We start from the raw sequence: 19,248 nt of genomic DNA, 5'->3' as shown, positions 1-19,248 counted from the left end.
CTTTCCTTCCTCTCACTTGCTTTTTTAATTAATTTATTTGCAAAGAGCAAATAAGTAGGAAAGGCGATCAGCAGGGAAGTGTATGATTTCTCCTCTGACAAGAGTCATATGCACAACAGCACCACCACACTGTGGACTGGAAAGTAGGTCCCAGGTGTCTGTACCCGTGAGCCTGACACCTTAGTTTGGGAGTGGTATCTGAATGCTGACACGAGTCAACTTGAATTCTCACACAGCTGGCACCGAGGAGTCAAAGGCGGATTGTAAGAGGCAGATGTAAGGGCCTGTTAAAGGAAGTGCACAGTGCAAAACCACATCTGTCCGCTTCCTTACATCTGCGAGAAACTTAACGGAGGGTTCAAACAACAGAAGTTAACCATCGGTGAAAACAGATGTAGTGCTTTGAAAAATAAGACTAATTACACGCCTACCACGTTACCCGGAACTTTGACAGGCAAAGAGCAGTTGCCGTACATCATAACACATTCCAGTTCCGTCTTCCTTTGTAACAGCAACAGAAACCACGACGCGATGACAAACAGAAGCAAACGTCCGCCGAGACCGGTTTGGCTCAGTGGATAGAGCGTCGGCCTGCGGACTGAAGGGTCCCAGGTTCGATTCCGGTCAAGGGCATGTACCTTGGTTGCGGGCACATCCCCGGTAGGGGGTGTGCAGGAGGCAGCTGGTCGATGTTTCTGACTCTCTAACCCTCTCCCTTCCTCTCTGTAAAAAATCAATAAAATATATTAAAAAAAAAAAAAAAAAAAAAAAAAAAAAAAAGAAGCAAACGTCCTACCCTCACAAGAGGGACCACGACACGGGCTGCTGCGCTCCGAGGCGCCGTCGCTCGCTCTCCGGGCCTGCCGAAGCTCAGGCCTTGGCTGCTGGCAAAAAGCCGGGTGGGCGTTCACGCCCGTTTCTCCTCCGAGAGCCAACACTTCCCACATCCCCCATGAGCACGCTCAATGACTAGGTAGAGGCATGACAGTCAAGTTCATCCAACGAATGAATTCTGGTTTTCTCATGTACAACCTAACCCCCAGCCCCAGCAGCTTAAGTGGAAGAATGATACGGTGCTTAGAGTGAAACTGGGCTGTCCGGGCGGGTTTCATTCCCGGGCCTACGGGTTTCTGATATGCTCTTGGCTACGGACGAAGGGACAGATTAAATGCAAGACAGTGGAACCATCAACCCTATTGGCATGTGCTACAAAGACCGGACACTAGACTGAGGGCGCATTCTCGGGTGGGAAGGGAAGGTGGGCGCACTCCGTAGGAAACAGCGAGTGGGGGCAACCACGGGGCCCGCCCTGCGGGCTACCTGTGCGATGGAGGGAGCTCAGGAAGGCAGTTTCCGAAACACCGAAAGCATCCAAACGAGTGGAAAGAACTTGGCAATCCATCATCGTTAGTTTCCAACTGCAGTTTCGCCCACCCTGCAACCGAAGGAACGGTTCCTCTCGTGCGCCATGATAGGCTACTGGCAGTTCCGTCAGGCAGGCTGGATTGTTCACAACAGGCCACACGCACATGCAGAACACAAGGAGAGCCGCGCCCTCACACACCGGGTTGGGAGTACAATGCTAGTGTGTCAGTTTCCAAGTTGCTTTAACTAAACACTGGGTGGCTTTCAAAGGCAATCTTAAAGAGGCATTTTTTAAAGAGTCTCTAAAGGGGAACTGACAGCGTGTAGCCTCCTAAACAATAATTAGCTGGCGCTCATCGACGTCGGAATCGGGCCAAGGAGAGCAGGAAGAATTTCCGGTCCTCAACCCGGGTTCCGCTCATTCTGTTGATTCGGGATCTTGACCGTGTAGTTAAAATAGCTTTTTAGCTCACCTTTTAGGCAATTCAGTTTTTCCTAATAAAAGTAGAGCCATGTTTCATGGAAATCACAAGTTATAAAAACGATCCATTTGTAGACAGAAATTGCCTTTGAGTTTTAAAAACGGAACAGTGAGTGGCATTCGAGCAAGCGGGCCTACAGTTCATGAACTGGTATCTGGCAAGAGTGTGGGTACCCATGACGAGACGGGACGTCACTGCTGAGGGGTGTGCAGCAGCGAGTCAGTCCGCAATAAAGTGCACGAAAGACACGGGGAACGCTCCTTTGCGGCTGGGGTCTCCATCGAGGTGGCCGATCTGCAAAGAACAAACGTTTGGGTGGTTAGAAAACTTGCAGACGTCGGGGGCTTAGGGCCTTGCGCCGTTTGGTGAAAGACTGTTCAGAAGAATCTCAGAAAGGACCGCTAGGGTGCGACACCTCAGCCGCTTTCCCCTTTCCTTGCCTCACATCGCAGAGCGGGGCTGCCTTCCGTAAGGCTCTCCCGTGAGAGGGGCTCCGTCTGCAGAGCCCTCCCCACCGCGTCCTGGCGGTCTTGGAGGCGGACAGACAGGCTCGCCATCTTCCCCTTAAATGAATGAAAAATCGAGTGCCAGGGTGTGTAAGCTGTAGCCACACAGTGGCAGACATGACGGGCCCTGTTTGAACGTGGCCATGCATTCAAGAAGGCCGATAGATCCGTTCCTTCCTGCTCTGGGTGAATTACAGAAGTCACACATCACGTCTGACCTCAACGACGTGAATTACGCAGGTCATAAAAGTTGAAAAGAAAATCAATCGCCGCCGTGTTTTCTGGGGGTGGGGCTGAGGTCACGGCGCACTTCCTGTCTTGACACCTTCCCGTGCTTCCCCAGGGCCCGCAGGCCTGAGAACATGGGCACGGAGGCCTCACCTGGCAGAGACCTCGGGCCAGGTGGGCAGGGATCCAGCCCCGCCCCCGGGCCCAGGCCCGACTCACCCACCACTCTTGGTCCTCCTCCCCGTCCACGATGATCACGTCCCCCTCGGAGAAGGTCAGCTCGTCGGGGTTGTCGGCCACGCAGTTGTAGAGGGCTTTCACCCGCTTGGGCTTCAGCTTGGCCTGGGAGCAGAGGGGAGGGTCAAAGGTCAGTGAGCAGGGCGGCACCAGCTCCCGGGCAGAGACCTGGGAGCCACAGGTTTGTCAGGATGAGGTGGCTCAGCCCGGCCGGTGTGGCTCCGTGGTAGAGCACCGGCCCATGAACCAGGAGGTCACAGCTCGATTCCCGGTCAGGGCATGTGCCCGGCATGCAGGAGGCAGCCCAGCAATGATTCTCATCATTGATGTTTTTATCCCTCCCTCTCTGAAATCAATAAAAACATTTTTAACACAATGGGGTGGCTCCGTGGAGCTCAGGGGCCGGGACCCTTGGAGAGCCAGCCAGGGCTGATGTGCATGGGGTGTCCTGACTGGAGTGTCAGGAGAGGGCTGAGCCCCCCGCTGGCGAGCTCTGGGTTGCGTCCTGCCCAGATCCAAAGACCGGGTACCCAGGAAGAAGCCGCCCGCCCCCGGCCCGGGGAAGACCTGCCTCCTCCGAGCCCTCGGGGAAGAGCCCGCACCCTCTGGCCCGAGCTGAGAGGCAGAGCAGGAGATGGCCCCTTACCGCCTGGGACTTCCTGGGCATGGGCGCGGGGGGCTGCAGGGCCGGCGTGCTGGACAGAGGACCCAGAGCTTCTGTTCCGGAGAGGTCCACCGCTGTAGGACCAAAACGCGTCAGTTTGCAGTGCGCCCCGAGTCCCAACACGAGACAAACACTGCGAAAGCCCGTGTCGGGCCCGGGAGGCAGGTTTCCTGCAACGTTCTCATCCGTTGAGGGAGACGTCCCCCAGGCCAGACAGCCTGTGACTTCCACGCACCCTCTGTAGGGCGTGCGGGTGTCAGTGTGACAGGTGGGGCGCCTCCTGCCACCCGTCGGTCCCTGCCGGGGGCTCAGGACCCAGGACGGAGCAGCCCGGGAGCATCGGACGCTCCACGGAGGGCAGGGTGGCAGCCGGTGGGTGGGCAGCCGGGCCCTCACAGGGCTGCCACCCCGGACCCTGCCCCCACCCCTGCCCCGTGCCTCCACTAACCCAGGGGAAGGGCAGCCCAGCTCAGAGGAAAGCCTTACCAGGGCCCCGCGGCTGGCCTTTGGTGATCAGGGGGGCAGACTTGTCAGTCCTACAGAGAAGGGAGAGCAGACCTGTGACACCTGAGGCCGGAAGGCACGCACCTCCCACCCGCCTCACCCCTTCATCTGGCACCGGCTGGGCTCCAGCTGCACCGGGTGAGCCGACCCAATAAACTGTCTTTTAACTACGGCCGGCGGGGCTCAGTGGTTGAGCGCTGACCTAGGAACCAGGCCACAGTTCGATTCCCGGTCAGGGCACAGGCCTGCGCTGCGGGCTCGACCCCCAGTGGGGGGACGCCAAGAGGCAGCCAATCCGTGATTCTCTCTCACCATTGATGTTTCTCTCCCTCCCGCCCTTCCTCTCTGACATCAATAAAAATAACTTAATAAACAATAAAGGAAGACTGAGGCCACAGTGCCAGACCCAGGTCCCGAGGTGCCCCATCCCCACGGCGGGCAGGTCATGACCCGGGGCTGCGGCTGCGGCTGGAAGCTGGGCACCGGCCGCCCGGGCTGCCCCTCGTTTGTGCGGCCCTTCCCTCGAGGGCCACGGTCTCGGAGGGCGGGGCTGATCTATCCCAGGCCCCGAGGGCTCTGCCTGGCCCAGCCTGGCAGCGTCAGTCAGCGTCCTCCACGCCTCTGGACTCCGCGGTCCCTGCGCCCGACGTGCGGACCGGCTCCGAGAGGGCCCATCCGAGAGCCTCCAGGGCCGGCACCGCCAAGGCCGCAGGTGGAAACGCACAGGCAGGGGAGCGGTTCTCGGGCCGCAGACTGTTCTGGGAAACGGGCCTCTCTGGGCCGGCACTCTCATCTGAAGAGGTGAGCCCCTGGTTGTGCCAACCCTCAGAATAAGGCCGCGTGACAGCGTCTGGGATGAGCCGGGAGAGGAGCGCCATCGGGCTCCCTGCCGAGCCTCGCTGCGCCCACCTGGGCCGGGCACACACCTGGGCCGGGCACACACCTGGGCCGGGACCCACGGGCAGGGCCGCGGGCCGAGTTCTGCTCTGAGAGAACCAAAGGGAGCAGGCCGCCTTGTCCCCAGGATCAGGGCCGGGCCGTGGGGCTTCCTCCTCCAGGAGGCCCCGGCAGTGGTCCCTTTCGGAGCAGAGCCCGCGGGGCGGCGGGCACGATGCCCTCCACCAAGATGCCCTCCACCCAGATGCCTGGAGGTCCTCAGGCATCACCTGCTTTGCACCCTCCCCTACGGGAGAGAAGGATCCCATGAAACAGGTGAGCACTGCGCCAGAGGAGGCCCCCCCCCCCCCCCCCCCCGCACACAGGTGGAGCCCTCCTGAGACCAGGGAAGCAGCCAGAGGCCTCGCGCGGGGAAGAAAGAGCCGCAGCGCAGCCCACCCGAACCCGAACCCGACCCCTCAGCACATGGCGTGGCCTCTTAAAGGACAGAAGCTGGGAAGAGCAAGCCTGAGGGTTTACAAGGGAGGAGAGAAGAAAGCCGAGACGCACAGGCCCGCACACAGGACGCGGGAGCCGGCCTGCCTTTCGGCGGATCTACGAGCACGTCCTCCCGACACGCCACACCGCGGCCCCGACCAGGCCTCCCCGCGCTGTCCCCGAGGACAGGGAGGCAAGCCCCGCCGGGTCTCCCGGAAAGAGCCGGCAAAGGACGCGGCACTGAAAAGCCGAGAGCGTTCTGCTGGACACATTTACTCCCGCTTTCTCCCAAGGAACAGAATTAAAAAGAAATTAAACCAAAATAACAAGGAGCAAGGAAGAGGAACAGTGTTGGGAGCTGAGAGTGGAGGGATGAACATCAGCAGCCCGGGCCTCGGGGGAGGGGGACCCGGGCCCCTGTCCCCTCCAGGGAACCAGAAGGCGCAGACAGAGCTGCACTTCCAGCCTCTGCCTGCAGGTGGGGCCACAGGACCAGCGCTGGTCCCAGGAGCTTGGGCATCACCCCAGCCAAGGAGGGTAGCGCACCTGCCAGTCTCCTTCCCTCAGAAGTGAGCCCGGGCCCCGGGGGGAAGAGGGTGCAGTCAGAGGCAGGCCGGGCCTGGGTCCCCAACTCCCCCCGTGGCACTGCTGTCCATGCAAGAACATGGACCCAACGTTGTCTGGGCAAGACGTGAACTCTCTCATGAAACCGCCGAGGGGCAGGGGTGGGTGTTAGCAGTGAGTGTACCCACGCAGGAAGGGAAAGGCCAGGGGACCGGGCAGCTGAAGAACACGAATTGTCTGAAAGCCGAGGACGGCGCCAGGCCAGGCGGCTCAGGTGGCTGGAGCACAGCCCCGACCCGCCACGGCTGCGGGTTCAATGAGAGTGCCGGCCCGGAAAGGCCCGTTTACGACACCAACGAACGCGTGAGTGAGTGAAACAACAAACCAGTGTTCCTCCCCGGCTCTGAAATCAATGAATTAGAACTGAGAACAGGAAGAAACGGAAGGCATTAAAATAGTCAACGCAGTTTCTCAGAACTAAAGGATGTGGTTTCTGTGCCACGAATGCCAGCAGACACACGCTGTGTGCAGAGTGCGTCAGGAGGGGTCCTCCGGGCGGGGGACGGGGCACAGGGGACCACCTGGCGGGGGAGTGGGAACCCAGCAGGTCAGACGTGGGCCCCGGGTCTCAGCAGGAGGCGGCGGCACTAATGCCAATCAAGTAAGTGGACACGCCAGCCAGACCTCTCGTTACCGAGAGAGGGAATGATGAGTCCAGAACAGGAGGACATTAGATTGAACCCTGGGGAACTTCCAGAACACTGCCCCCCAGTTCTTCACGGAGAGCTGGACTCTGATCACCCCCCTCCCGGCTGAGCCCGGCTCTGCCCCGGAGTGACCAGCAACACCTGGCAGAAGGGCCAGGATCCGGCCTATCCCTGGGGACTTGTGCTCCGGCCCAGCCACCGTGACGTGAGGAAGCCCTTGCCACACGGGGAGGCCACGTACATACGTGCAAGTATTCCAGCCCACAGCCCCAGCTGGGGGCCCTGCTGTCGGCCCGCCCCACGACCAGCGGGTGGAGTGCCGAGGCCCCCACGATAATCCCGCTGACGAGTTCCTGTCTGGAACCTTGCACGTGAGCAACAAACAGAACCCAGCGGCCTCGAGTGGTGAGGACTTGATTCCCCAAAACCCACGTCTGGACTGCAGAGAAACCTACATCGTCATGTGGACGGAGAGGACAGACCTGTATGCGAAACTCTCACGGTTTAAAAATCCCGGGGAAGTTATGGTCAAGACACCTGAAACCTGACGGAACCGACCCGCGTCACTTCCCCTCCCCGGTCACAGCGGCCGATGCACGGATGTCACGCCTGCACGGCAATCTCCGCAGATAAAGCCTGCGGCCACGTGGAGGCCCCTGGAGGGCAAGAAGCGAGGCCGGCCCCGGCGGCCAGGCCCGAGGGGACGGGGCGGGAGCGTACCCCGGAGCAGGCCTCCTCTGCGGGAGGCGGCTGGGCGGCTGCGGCAGGGCCGGGGCCGTGGTCTTGCCCGGCGGGCCCCCCGGCTGGGTCAGCTTGCTCTGCTGGCTCAACGCTTCCAGGGCTCCGGGCATCTTGGCTGCGGGAGCAGGCGGCGTAGGAGCCAGGGGGTCTGCGGAGAGAGGAGGGGGCGGGGAGACAGAGGGTCACGTCCAGGCGTCGCGCCGGCCTTCCCGCAGAGAGAGGCTCTTGGGCAGCGCGGCGTCGCTATTTCGTGAGGAAAAGCCCCCGTTCCCTGCGGAGTCTACGCAAACGGCACTGCGGGGAGCCCCCCCACGCCTCGCCGTAGGGCTCCAACGTTCCCACGAGCCCGTCTTTCTCCGAGGGAGTTCCCGAGGACAAGCCAGGAACCAGGACGGCGGTGTGCCACCTGGGGGGCGGCAGCCACGGAGGCTGAGGCCCAGGCGGACTCTGGCCACGTCCTGTCCCCGGGGGGCCGGGCCGTCCGGGGTCCTTCTTCCTTCCGCCTCTGGACCCAGGGCCGACCACTGCCCCGGCTGCGAGGTCAGCCCAGCGGAGGCGGCGACGAGCGACCCGTGCCGGCCGCCCGGCTGCGAGGGGCAGGACGAGGCTCGGTCCCTGCGCTTTACAGGCGAGGAGGCCGCGTCCCAGGCGGGACATGCGCTCTCCCGGGGTCACCGAGGGGAAGCACGGGGGTGGGCCTGGAGCCCCCGCCCCCGCCCCCCCGCCTGGCCTCTGGGACAGGCAGCAGCACCCTCCCTGAGGGTCCCGCACTCTCACCCGGGACCCCCACCTAGGAGCCCGCCGCCTGCGGAGTCAGCGCCCCCCTCTCCCCGGACAGCGGCGGGCGAGGCACCGGAGACTCGGGAGGAGCGGGCCGGGAGTCTGCCTCGGTTGCACTTACCTGTTCATTCTCGGTGCCTCTGCTTCAGAGGAAAAGTCCAAGGCAGACTCCAGCGACAACCCACAGCCCCAGGGACCCAGCCCCAGGCAGAACGTGGGCTTCCAGAAGCTCCCGGTGCCCCAGGCCCCGCCGTGTCCCCCTGGACCTTCGGTGCCCCCGGTACGTGACTCCGGTGTGTCTGGGCTGGACGCCCCGTCCCCCCCAGGTTCTGGGCGACCCTCCCAGGCAGCCCAGGCTTCCATTGTAACCCAGGTCAGTCCTAGGGAGACCGGGGAGGCTCCCACGGCCAGAACCGAGCCCGGGCCGGCCACCCTGACCCAGGAGACCTCCTGCTTTGCTGCTGGAGAAAACCCTCTCCCCGGCCCCTCCCCCGGTTCCGGGACCGTCACCCACGTGCTGCCATGGAGGAGAAACACACACCAGGATCCAAACCACGGTGCCCAATTCCGAGACCCGCCACAGGCCGAAGGAGAGGCCCTGGCTGATGTGGGGGAGGGGGTGCTGCCGAGATGCTGGGGACAGAGGAGCGGTGGGGGAGCCCTGGGGTGGGGCCGCCCCACGGGGGATTACAGCTGGGGAGGAGGAGGCCGCGGGGCCGGGGGATATGAAGACCCACATCCCGCCACGCCCTCCCCGCCCGGACCGCGGCCGCAGGAGCGGAGAGGAGGACGGGGAACGTACTGGTGGACGTCACGCGGAGCGGGGGCAGCGGCGGGTGGACGGCGGGCGGATCTGACGAGGACCGCTGCCGGCCGACACCGTCCACGCTCACGGAGTTCGTCTTCCACGGGGCGTTGGTGGAGGCCTGGGCTGCACACCACACACGCACGCGTCACACAGGCGCACACATGTGTCACACAGGCGCGCACACATGTCACACAGCCGCGCACACGTGTCACAAGGCGCACACACACGACAAAGAGAAACAGAACACGGCGTTACTGACCTGCTCCCCCGCCCCACGGCCCGCGGGACCTTGTGGGAGCAGCAGGACCTTCTGTAAGCACCTGCTCCGCCCGAGGCCGCCACGCCACGCGCTGAGGACGCCGCGGGTGCCCAGCGGCCGGCGGCCTCGCAGCCTCCAGCTCAGACGGACCGACGTGGGCAAGGTCCGGCCGGCGGGCCCCACACCGACCCCCTCCCCGAGTGGATGGACGCGGGGGGTGCCCAGAGGGGGACGGGGCGGCCCTCCGGGGGCCAGCAGGGCGAGGTGCAATCACCAAAGAGGAACAAAGCAGCCACCAGAGTCACACACACAGAAAGGGGAGAAGAACCCCAAACCCGCATTCTGAGACGCTCGGAAAGCAAGAGAGACGAACAGCTTCCACCTCTCCTCCAGCTGCCCCGGCCCCCCGGCAACAGGACAGTGGGGGGGAGGGGGGACCAGACAGCTGTGGGGCAATCTCCCACCCAGCGTGGGGAGGACCCTGCCTGGGGCGCGGGCATGGGGGCTCTGCCAGGGAGGGGAGCAGCTGTTTCGGGGGCCTGCCTGGCGCGGGGCCGGCCTCCAGCGGGTGGGTCTTCCCTGAGGGTCTGACCCAGGGACCCAGACAAGCTCAGCAGCCTCCTCTGGGGCCCCCTCGCTGTGTGGGGGTCTGAGACCCAGGACAGCGGGGAGGTGGGCCAGCCACCGGGGAGCACAGACCCAGGTGATGGCCCTGCCGGCCCCTCCTCGGCCCAGGCCGCCACCTACACCTGCACGCCCCTCCCGGGGGCAGCGGCCCCACGAGCGAATCGGGGACTTTCTGTGACCACCGCAGCCCGGGCAGCCGCAGAGCCTGCACACGATGCCCCCGGAGGCTCCTGTCCCTCCCGGGGAGCCCCGAACCCTTTCCATCCCCGGGGAGCCCCCGAACCCTGTCCCTCCCCGGGGAGCCCCCGAACCCTCCTGTCCCTCCCCGGGGAGCCCCCGAACCCTGTCCCTCCCCGGGGAGCCCCCGAACCCTGTCCCTCCCCGGGGAGCCCCCGAACCCTCCTGTCCCTCCCCGGGGAGCCCCCGAACCCTGTCCCTCCCGGGGAGCCCCGAACCCTTTCCGTCCCCGGGGAGCCCCCGAACACTGTCCCTCCCCGGGGAGCCCCCGAACCCTGTCCCTCCCCAGGGAGCCCCCGAACCCTGTCCCTCCCCGGGGAGCCCCCGAATCCTGTCCCTCCCCGGGGAGCCCCCGAACACTGTCCCTCCCTGGGGAGCCCCCGAATCCTGTCCCTCCCCGGGGAGCCCCCGAACCCTGTCCCTCCCGGGGAGCCCCCGAACCCTGTCCCTCCCGGGGAGCCCCCGAACCCTCCTGTCCCTCCCGGGGAGCCCCGAACCCTGTCCCTCCCCGGGGAGCCCCCGAACCCTGTCCCTCCCGGGGAGCCCCCGAATCCTGTCCCTCCCCGGGGAGCCCCCGAACCCTGTCCCTCCCCGTGGAGCCCCCCAAGACCGCTGGCCACGGACCTGCCTTCAAGAGCAGCACGGCCAGCTAAGCTTTTGTGCTGGGAAAATTACTTAACTTTGGGGGGCTTCATTTCCCACTGTCCCCCCCAAAAAGCAAAACAGCACCCGCTGAGTCACACTCGCCACGTTGCGACAGTGAGCGCGTGGGTGTAGCGAGCTTTGGCACGCGTGTGCTGGGGGACCACAGGGGCTAGTTTGTGTTTTTACGATTGTTCCCACGTCAGCCTCTTTACGCTCCGATCCCCGGGGATCACGGAGATAAGGCCGGCCACGTGCGGGGGTGGGGGTGGGGGGAGAGGGAGCAAGAGAAGAACGGAGTCCAAGGAGGGTCCGAGGGCGAAAGCGAAGGGAGAGGGGCAGACAGCAGCGCCCGGAGCCGGCCCGCGGCTCAGCCTCCCCCGGGGGACCGCATCCCCACGGCCCACGGAGGCCACCCCTGTGCCCGGAACAAGGACCGAGTCAACACGCTCCCGTGTGCGGCCCCTGCGGACGCGACGGCGTTTCTTCGGGAAGCAAACCAGCGAGCGGCACACGCGAGGCCCCCGTGGAGCCACCCGTCCCGACGGGCCCAACGCCACCCGCGGGGGCAGAGCAGCTCCCACCGCCCCACCCAAAACCCAGCCACGGCCGCCCGCACGGCCCGCTCCAGGGCTCGGTACCTTTGGCCACGTTCCGCGGGGGCAGCGGGGGGGCGCCGGCGGCGCCGGGGGCCGCAGGCTGGCCGGGGGCTGGGCTGCCGCTCAGGACGGCTCCGTACGTCTCGTTCTGCAGGATGCTGGGCGCGAAGCCCCGCGGCTTGTCCTTGGCCAGGCCGGCGGCGTCTCGGGCCGAAGACGCGGTGCCGGAACCCAGCTGGTAGAAGCTGACCGGCCGGTCTTCCCGCCGACTGGGGCTGGGCTGCGGGGGCGGCAGGGGGGGACACGTGGACACGGGCCTCTGGGGCACAGCGTTCCAGCTACCGGTGACAGGCTGGCCGACCCCACGGCTCACACCCAGCTCAGGCGTGCAGAGCTCAGCGGCGGCCAGCTCTCTCATCGTTTTAAACTCCCACAAAGCCCCCGGCTGGGTGAACGGACCAGGCCCGCCACTCTCTGCTGGGAAAAGGGGGGGTGGACGCGCGTCTGGGCTCCGGGCCAGAGCCCTTCCGATCCGCTCTGTACTTGGGCGATGCCACCTGCTGGGCCACTGGCCACCCCGGGGAGGCGAGCTGTGGCTGATGGAGAGGCCCTCACCCGGGGCCGGTGTTTCAAACCTGCTCCGTGAAGGTAGGAGCGTAGAAAACCAGTCTGATCCCGTGTTATCGCTAACTCACGGAAGGAACTTCCTATTCTAAGAGTCAGTAAGGCCCTCGCCGGTTTGGCTCAGTGGCTCGAGCATCGGCCCTCGGACTGAAGGATCGAGGGTTTGATTCGGGTCAGGAGCTCCTACCTCAGTTGCAGGCTCGATGCCCAGCCCTGGTCGGGGCACGTGCAGGAGGCAACCAATCGAGGTGTCTCTCTCACATCCATGTCTCTCTCTCTATCTCTCCCCCTCTCCTCCGCGCGCTAAAAAATTCAACGGGAAAGAATACCCTCAGGTGAGAACTGACGAAGGGTCAGCAAGCACAGCCGTGAAGTGCTCCACCCACAAGGACGGGCCACTCGGTGTCAGAAACGCCAAGTATGCAGCTGGACACCCCCAGGACACACCTGAACGTCCTACGGCCGTGGTCGGCAAACGGCGGCTTGCGAGCCACATGCGGCTCTGTGGCCCCTTGAGTGTGGCTCTTCCACAAAACACCACGGCCTGGGCGAGTCTATGTTGAAGAAGTGGCGTTACAAGGAGTTTAAGTTTTAAAAATGTGGCTCTCGAAAGACATTTCAATCGTTGTGCTGTTGGTATGTGGCTCTGTGGACTAATGAGTTTGCCGACCACGGGCCTGAGGAAAACGAGGAAACCTGACGAGCCTTCCGTTCCACAGCAGCGGCAGCGTGGGCCTTGCGGCCAGCCTGTCCGCGTCTGACTCTCCCTCTGAGGCTGTGACGGAGGCCCCCCTGGGAGTGTCACGAGAAGGGACTAGGAGGCAAGAGCCGCAGTTTGGGCCTCAGTTGGTCTCCACATACTTGCTTCCTGTGGCCCAGTCAACCGCTCTCTTAGCGTCAACGGCCCCATCTGGTCAGGGAAAGCCTTGAACCCCGGGAGCACGAAGGGCCGCTTAACGGTTTCAGCGATGGTTTCAAAGCCCGTCTCGGTGGGCGTGGCCGCCGAGGAAACCTGGCTCCTAGGCCCGTTACCCGCAGCGTGCGGCCTCCTCTCCGCCCGCTGGGATCGAAGCCCGCCCTGTCTTCCCCTCACGTCAAAAGGCGAGCAGCTGCCCGGGACGCCGCCATTCACGTCCCTTTAACGAACGTGTGTAGGCGCGGGGAGACCGGCGGGGTGAGAGCAACGCCCGCCGAGATCACTGGAAGCAAAAAGCAAACGCTCCTCTCTCCCCCGCACACCAGCTCTCTGCCCGGATTGCGGGCTGGAGCCGCGCGGCTCTGAAGGGAGCTCGTCGGGGAACGCGGGCTTTACGCGCTGGCACGGACCTGCAATTTCTCGTCCACGTCGTCATCGCTCTCGTCCAGGTCCTCGGGGAGCAGCCGCCACTCATACTCCACGTGCACGTGCGAGTTGAACCTTCCAGACAAGGCTTGGGTCAGCTGAGGGGAGCAAAGGACTGTGGGTGATGCAGCTCAGGCGCTCGGCCCGGCAGACACTCAGCTCGGGACGCGGGCATCCAACCACACGTCCAAGGAGGGAGGCAGGGAGCCCCCCCTCCAGCTCATGTATATTTCTGGGTCTCAGGTACACCCCCTCCCGGATTCACAGATAACCATGAGACGCAAACCCATGAAGTGCCCTGCAAACTGCATGCAGGTCAGGGACGTGAGAGCTACAGAGCGACGCGCGGCCTGTGCGTTCTGACCCCCGCGTCAGGGAGCACACTGGACATGGCCAGCAGGTTCACCCAGCCTTCCTCACCGACAGGAGAGGGAAGTCCTTCCCAGGGACCCTAGTTCCAGCTGCAGAGACGTCAACTCGTTAGCTTCACCTGGTGTCTCGGGACAGCGGGGCTTAATTTTCTCCACGGCCACCGAGTCGCTGTGTGGCCTTGGGCAAGTTACTTAACCTCTCTGTGCAGACTCACCAGCTCCTCGCAGTGCTCGTGCCTGAGGCGCTTGGCGATGTCCAGCGGCGTCTCCCCGGACTCGTTAGCTACAAGGCGGGGCGACAAGAACACACGGAGGTGAAGACAATCAGAGGGACAGGGCAGCGGCCAAGTTAAACGGAACACGACCGATGGAACCCGCAGCACGTGTGCGCCGGCCGGGGCTGAACCCGTCTCACGAGCGTGTGGAACTGACGCCCTAGGTGGTCGGTGAGCTGTTACACGGTCTGCGCTGATCCTGACCATCGAACCATGGAATTAGCCCAGCAACGAAATCAACACGCAAACTCCACGTCCCATAAAGCGGTTCCCCACCAACCGCCAACCAGAGCCCCGCGGGGTGGGGGCGGCGGCCGGTGTCACCTCACGCCTCCCCCGCGGTCTGTCCACAAACGGGAAATGGTGGGCTTTCTCCTCGGGAACCCTCAGCCAACCAGGCTTGATTACATTTTTAAAAATTATATTTCCATTGATCTCAGAGAGGAAGGGAGAGGGAGAGAGAGAGAAACATCAAGGATGAGAGAGAATCACGGATCGGCTGCCTCCTGCACGCCCCCCGACTGGGGATGGAGTCGGCAACCCGGGCCTGTGCCCTTGACTGGGAATCAAACCGTGACCTCCTGGTTCCTAGGTCAACACTCAACCCCTGAGCCACACCAGCCGCGTTTGACGATTAAATTTGAAAAAGAAACCTGGCTCTCCAGCAGGCGTGTGCCTCCCTTGCTCCTTCTCAAAAGCACCTCTGACGACCCACTGAGCCAGCACCGTTGGCCTGGCCTGGGCCGGACGTCAGGGTCCCCCGGTGGGGGCACGGGGTGACCTCTCTCCCTGAGCCAGCAGGGCTGGGCTGACCCGAGGTGTGGGCTACGGACAGGAGGGTGAGGAGCCCCAAACCACGGCCAAGACTGCCTCGGCCTCAGGGGCAGCGGCAGGGCCTCTCGCCTGCCCACACCATCCCTCCGACGCCGGCCACTGATGGACGGTCTAGGAGGCAGGCCGCTCCTGACCCCGGGCTCAGCAGCCCTGCAGGACATGCCGGGCCCCTGCTGAAGGAGGGCAGGCTTATGCCGTCCGCCCCGACGGGAGCCCAGTGTCGTCCGACTGCCCCGTGTCCCTGCGAGGACGCAGGCGGGAGAACGTGGCCGCTCACCGATCTCGATGGAGGCCTTGCCGCGCAGCAGCAGCTTCAGGCACTCGGCGTTGTCGGTGAGGCAGCAGTAGTGCAGGGCCGTGCTGCCCTTCCCCGTCTGTCTGTCCAGGTTCCCGCTGGCCGGCGACCGGGAGAGAGAGAGGGAACAGTGAGCCATGGGGACTGAGGGTGAGCGGCGGGATGATGCTCACTCCGGCTGCAAGGCTGTGAGCTGGGGTGCCCTGGCTGAGGCCGCCAGGGATGGCAGAGAGGCAACGAGGGAGCCAGGCACCGGGCTGCCCTGAGCAGGTGCGGCGAGCACTGCCTTCCCGGCCCCGCACCACACGTCCCCGCCGCCTGGCTCTCCGGTCAGCGCCGAGGCCGCAGGAAGCCAGGCGACGGCCCATCCTGGCCCACAGGACGGCGAGCTCGCCCCGTCTTATTACGGACTCTTCCGCAGAAAAGGCAAAGCCGCTTTCCAACGGCCAGAGTCCCCAGGCTCCTCTGGGCCGCTCGCCGGGCCGGGCCCTGAAGCAGGGGCGGGGGCTGTGAGTGAGATTCCAGATTCTTCCAACGCAAACCCCCCGAAAGGCTCCCGTGTGCCCCGGACGTGGGACAAGCCGCTCGGCCACTGCGGGGGCCCCGGCCGGGCTGCTTCTCGGGCCTGGGGTCTCCCCGGGTCCGACACCAGGGCTGCAGCTTGCGGCCCCCCGCCCCCCCCAGGGTGCCCTCCCTCTCACTCTGGGCTCCTGCAGGGCCGCACTGCCCCCGCCCGCAGCCTCGCTCAGGCCTGGGGCCGTCCCAGCCTCTCGGCCCACGACACCCGCCCCCTCCCTCGGGAACCCAAGACCCCACCGACCGCCCCGGTCCGAGCAGCCCACCTGTTCTGAACCAGGAAGTCCACGATGTGCAGCGAGGTCCGGTCCACGGACCTGACGGCCAGGTGCAGGGCGGTTTCGTCCGGCTCCTGCAGAGCAAGCAGAGGCGGCCAGCCCCCTCAAGCCCACCCCGGGGACACGGGCCCCACCGGCCGGCGGCCTCGCTGCCCGCGGGAACCTGCTCTTACGGATGGGCCCGTCTCGGCCTCCGCAGGAAGAGCGCAGAACCGGGGTTCCATCTCAGAGCCCCCCGCCCCGTCCTCTGTCCTTGTCCCTCCATTAACATCACCAGAGCCTGTGGGCAGGGGTCTCAGTTCCAGGACCCGGGAGGCTGCCGGCCCCGGTACGCCGGCTCTCACACAACCGGACTGTCACCAACTCACACCAGAGGGCACGCGGCTACCACGGCCTCTTCTGAAAGCAAGTTCTGGTGAGGGGGGCTGGGGGGTGGGTGCCACATGAGGCCTGTTCCAGGTGGGGGTGGGGGTGCGGGGTGGAAGGCACCGCTGAGCTGGGCACCTGCCCTGGACCGAGGGCCCGACTCCTCTCCCAGCCCTGAGTGCCTTTGTTCTGGGCGGAAGGAGGTTTCAGGGGGACGCGTGTCCCCGGGACCCCCCCCCCCCCCCGGGAGGAGTTAGGACACACACTGACAGTGAGACCCCACCCCTCAGGGAAGTGCCTCGGGAAACGGGGGTGGGGGGAGGGCTGGGGAGCGGGCCAGGGGCGCACCAGGCCTCTCCCTCCCCCACGTGGCCCCCGGAGCTGCCGCTGAGGCCCGGCCCCGAGAGCCCACGGGGTGCTCACGCTCCCCGGGAACCGAACGCCGCCCTCCCGCACAGAACCCCCCTCCCGCCGGCATTCCCGGCTCCCGGCCTCGCCACGCGCTTACATGCCCGTTGGCCAGCGGGACCTTTTCCGTGAGGTCCACGCCGTCGGCGTAGGCTTGGAGTAACCCGAAGATGTCCCTCGTCTTGACGGCCTCGCACAGGCTGTGCAGCTTGGCCGCGCCGTCCGCGTGTCTCTTCCGCGCGAACTTCCTCTCGATGTACTTGGCCGTGATGTAGTCCTTCCTGGCGTTCCTGGGAGCGAGCGCAACGGCCTCGTAAACGGCTGAGGCCTCTAGGCCAGTGGTCGGCAAACTCATTAGTCAGCAGAGCCAAATATCAACAGTACAACGACTGACATTTCTTTGGAGAGCCGAATTTTTTAAACTTAAACTTCTTCTAACGCCACTTCTTCAACATAGACTCGCCCAGGCCGTGGTATTTTGTGGAAGAGCCACACTCAAGGGGCCAGAGAGCCGCATGTGGCTCGAGAGCCACGGTTTGCCGACCACGGCCCTAGTCCAACAGCCAGCATCCATTCATTTGTGACAATTAAAAACAACCAGGCCCGGCCGGCGTGGCTCAGCGGCTGAGCATCGACCTATGAACCAGGAGGTCATAGTTCAATTCCAGTCAGGGCACAGGCCCGGGTTGGGGGCTCAATGCCCAGTGTGGGGTGTGCAGGAGGCAGCCGATCCATGATTCTCTCTCGTCATTGGTGTTTCTCTCTCTCTCTCCCTTCTTCTCTGAAACCAATAAAAATATATTTAAAAAAAAACCCAAAACCGAAGAACGATCCCCACCCCCTTACAGGAGGCTCCACCAGGGAAGCGGCCGCCGCGTGCCCATGCGGCACCTGCTCCGGGGACCCCTCAGCATGTTCAAGAAGCAGCGATCCTCCCGCCTCCGGTGCAGGCGGCCTCAAGCCCACGCAGGGGTCCTGGGCCGTCCAGATCCCAAGGGCTGGCTGTGCGGGCCCGGGGTGGGGCCGCCCGCTCTCAGCCCACCTGCCGCCGCCTCCTATCTGCTCCCCCTCAAGTCGTGCCCCACCCCCCGAGCCGCACCACCTCGTGCTCCCAGCCTTGCCTGCCCAGAGCCCCGACGGGGCCCCTCCCCCAGTCACCCTTCCTGCCGCAGCCGCTCACGGCCCCCGGCAGACGCCTGCCTGGCCTCTGGGAGGGGTGCTCGCGAGGGTGGCTGCCCGCCCGCCTGCCCTGGCTTTAGGGGAGACCTGAGCCTGGAGGGACTCCAATCCCGGGCAGACAGGCGAGTGCGAACCCACACATCACCAGGCGAGGGCGACTCACCGCACCCCCTGCACATGCACAGAGCCCAGCCCACGGCGCTCCCGGGCCTCTCCCTCTGAAAAACATCCCTACTGGGACACCCCGAAAGCTGAGCGTGATGTCCAGAAAAACCCCGAAACCCACAGCTTAGGCTGATTATTCCCTCAAGCCGGTGGGGGGGAAGGGCCGCTGGCATCTCCGTGACGTCATTCGCGGGCCACACAGATGACCAGGTTAAAAACGAGCCTGCCTGACTCGGTCAAACATCTCGTTAACGCGCCCCCAGTGCCGTGGCAGGGCCAGATGCTCCCCACCCCCGCCCGAAAGAAACAACCGATGCCCCCAAACGCGTCCTCTCCTGCCCCTCAGAACCCGGGCCATGGCCAGCCAGCCCCCCACTCACATGTCGCTGCCCGGGCTGGGTTTGACGGGGTCCCCGGCGGGCAGGCAGCTCTCCATGATCTCGTTGAAGCCCGCGTTCCCGACGTTCTTGGCCAGCTGCAACGACACAGCCTGCTCAGGGCACTCGGCCGTCCGCGCCCTCCCCACACACGCCGCGGCCCGCTGAGGGCGGCTCAGGGCCGCTACGAGGGAGAGCAACGAAGTGGTTTGCCTTTCCTACCGACGGACAGCCCCTCAGCCCCAAAGGAACCCGTCAAACTCGAGCGAAGAGGCAGCGTGCCCGTTCCGGAGCGTCCTTCCGGAGCGTCCTCCCGCAGCGCCCTCCCTGGACGGAGTCCCGACGGGGCGGGGAGCGGTGGGAACGGCCTGGGGCGGGTTCCGTCCTCACTGACGCCCCAGAACTTCGCTCCCACTCGCCTTCGGGCCAGCGAGCCAGGACTCAGGTTCACATCCCAGTTCTACCAGCTGGCTCTGGGGCCGCAGCCAGGCCGGCAGGAGCCTGGACACCTGTCCTGCCCTCCAGGCACCACCCCCAGGAGCCAGGGCTCAGGGCGGACACCCGGCCAGGTGAGCCCGGGAGGGCTGGGGCGGAGGTGCTGGTCACTCAGAGGAGCACCCCCAGCCAGGGGTCAGCAGGAACGCAGAGCGGGCCCGACAGACAGACAGACAGGCAGAGGCCAGGGGCAGGCAGAGGGCAGGAGTAACTCCCCCAGGGCTCAGGGCCGTCCCCGTGTTTCTGCAGAGAAGGGAGAGCTGAGAACCACCCCCGGGGAGTCTGTGAAAACGTCTGCAGGTCTGCCCTCGGCAGGCTCTGTCCGACTTCCCCGTGACG

At 64.7% G+C, this 19,248-nt stretch overlaps 1 protein-coding gene across 2 annotated transcripts in view; it reads right to left on the bottom strand.

The window, feature by feature from the left end:
• Nucleotides 1–781: 781 nt before the first annotated feature.
• Nucleotides 782–19,248, bottom strand: part of ASAP2 (ArfGAP with SH3 domain, ankyrin repeat and PH domain 2) — a 92,151-nt gene continuing 73,684 nt past the window's right edge. For both annotated transcript variants that reach the window (XM_054727935.1, XM_054727936.1), the window contains 13 exons: nt 18,418–18,512; nt 16,794–16,983; nt 15,908–15,993; nt 15,048–15,163; nt 13,877–13,944; nt 13,275–13,388; nt 11,367–11,604; nt 8,955–9,083; nt 7,352–7,520; nt 3,969–4,018; nt 3,465–3,556; nt 2,801–2,923; nt 782–2,141 (listed from right to left, as the gene is read on the bottom strand). In XM_054727935.1, the coding sequence (XP_054583910.1) occupies nt 2,067–2,141; nt 2,801–2,923; nt 3,465–3,556; nt 3,969–4,018; nt 7,352–7,520; nt 8,955–9,083; nt 11,367–11,604; nt 13,275–13,388; nt 13,877–13,944; nt 15,048–15,163; nt 15,908–15,993; nt 16,794–16,983; nt 18,418–18,512 (1,545 nt within the window). In that variant the 3' untranslated portion in view covers nt 782–2,066. The remainder of the gene's footprint in view (nt 2,142–2,800; nt 2,924–3,464; nt 3,557–3,968; nt 4,019–7,351; nt 7,521–8,954; nt 9,084–11,366; nt 11,605–13,274; nt 13,389–13,876; nt 13,945–15,047; nt 15,164–15,907; nt 15,994–16,793; nt 16,984–18,417; nt 18,513–19,248) is intronic.

The sequence above is a fragment of the Eptesicus fuscus genome, chromosome 16 (assembly GCF_027574615.1).
Source record: "Eptesicus fuscus isolate TK198812 chromosome 16, DD_ASM_mEF_20220401, whole genome shotgun sequence".
Taxonomy (NCBI): Eukaryota; Metazoa; Chordata; class Mammalia; order Chiroptera; family Vespertilionidae; genus Eptesicus; species Eptesicus fuscus.
This window is presented reverse-complemented; position numbering and strand designations above follow the sequence as displayed.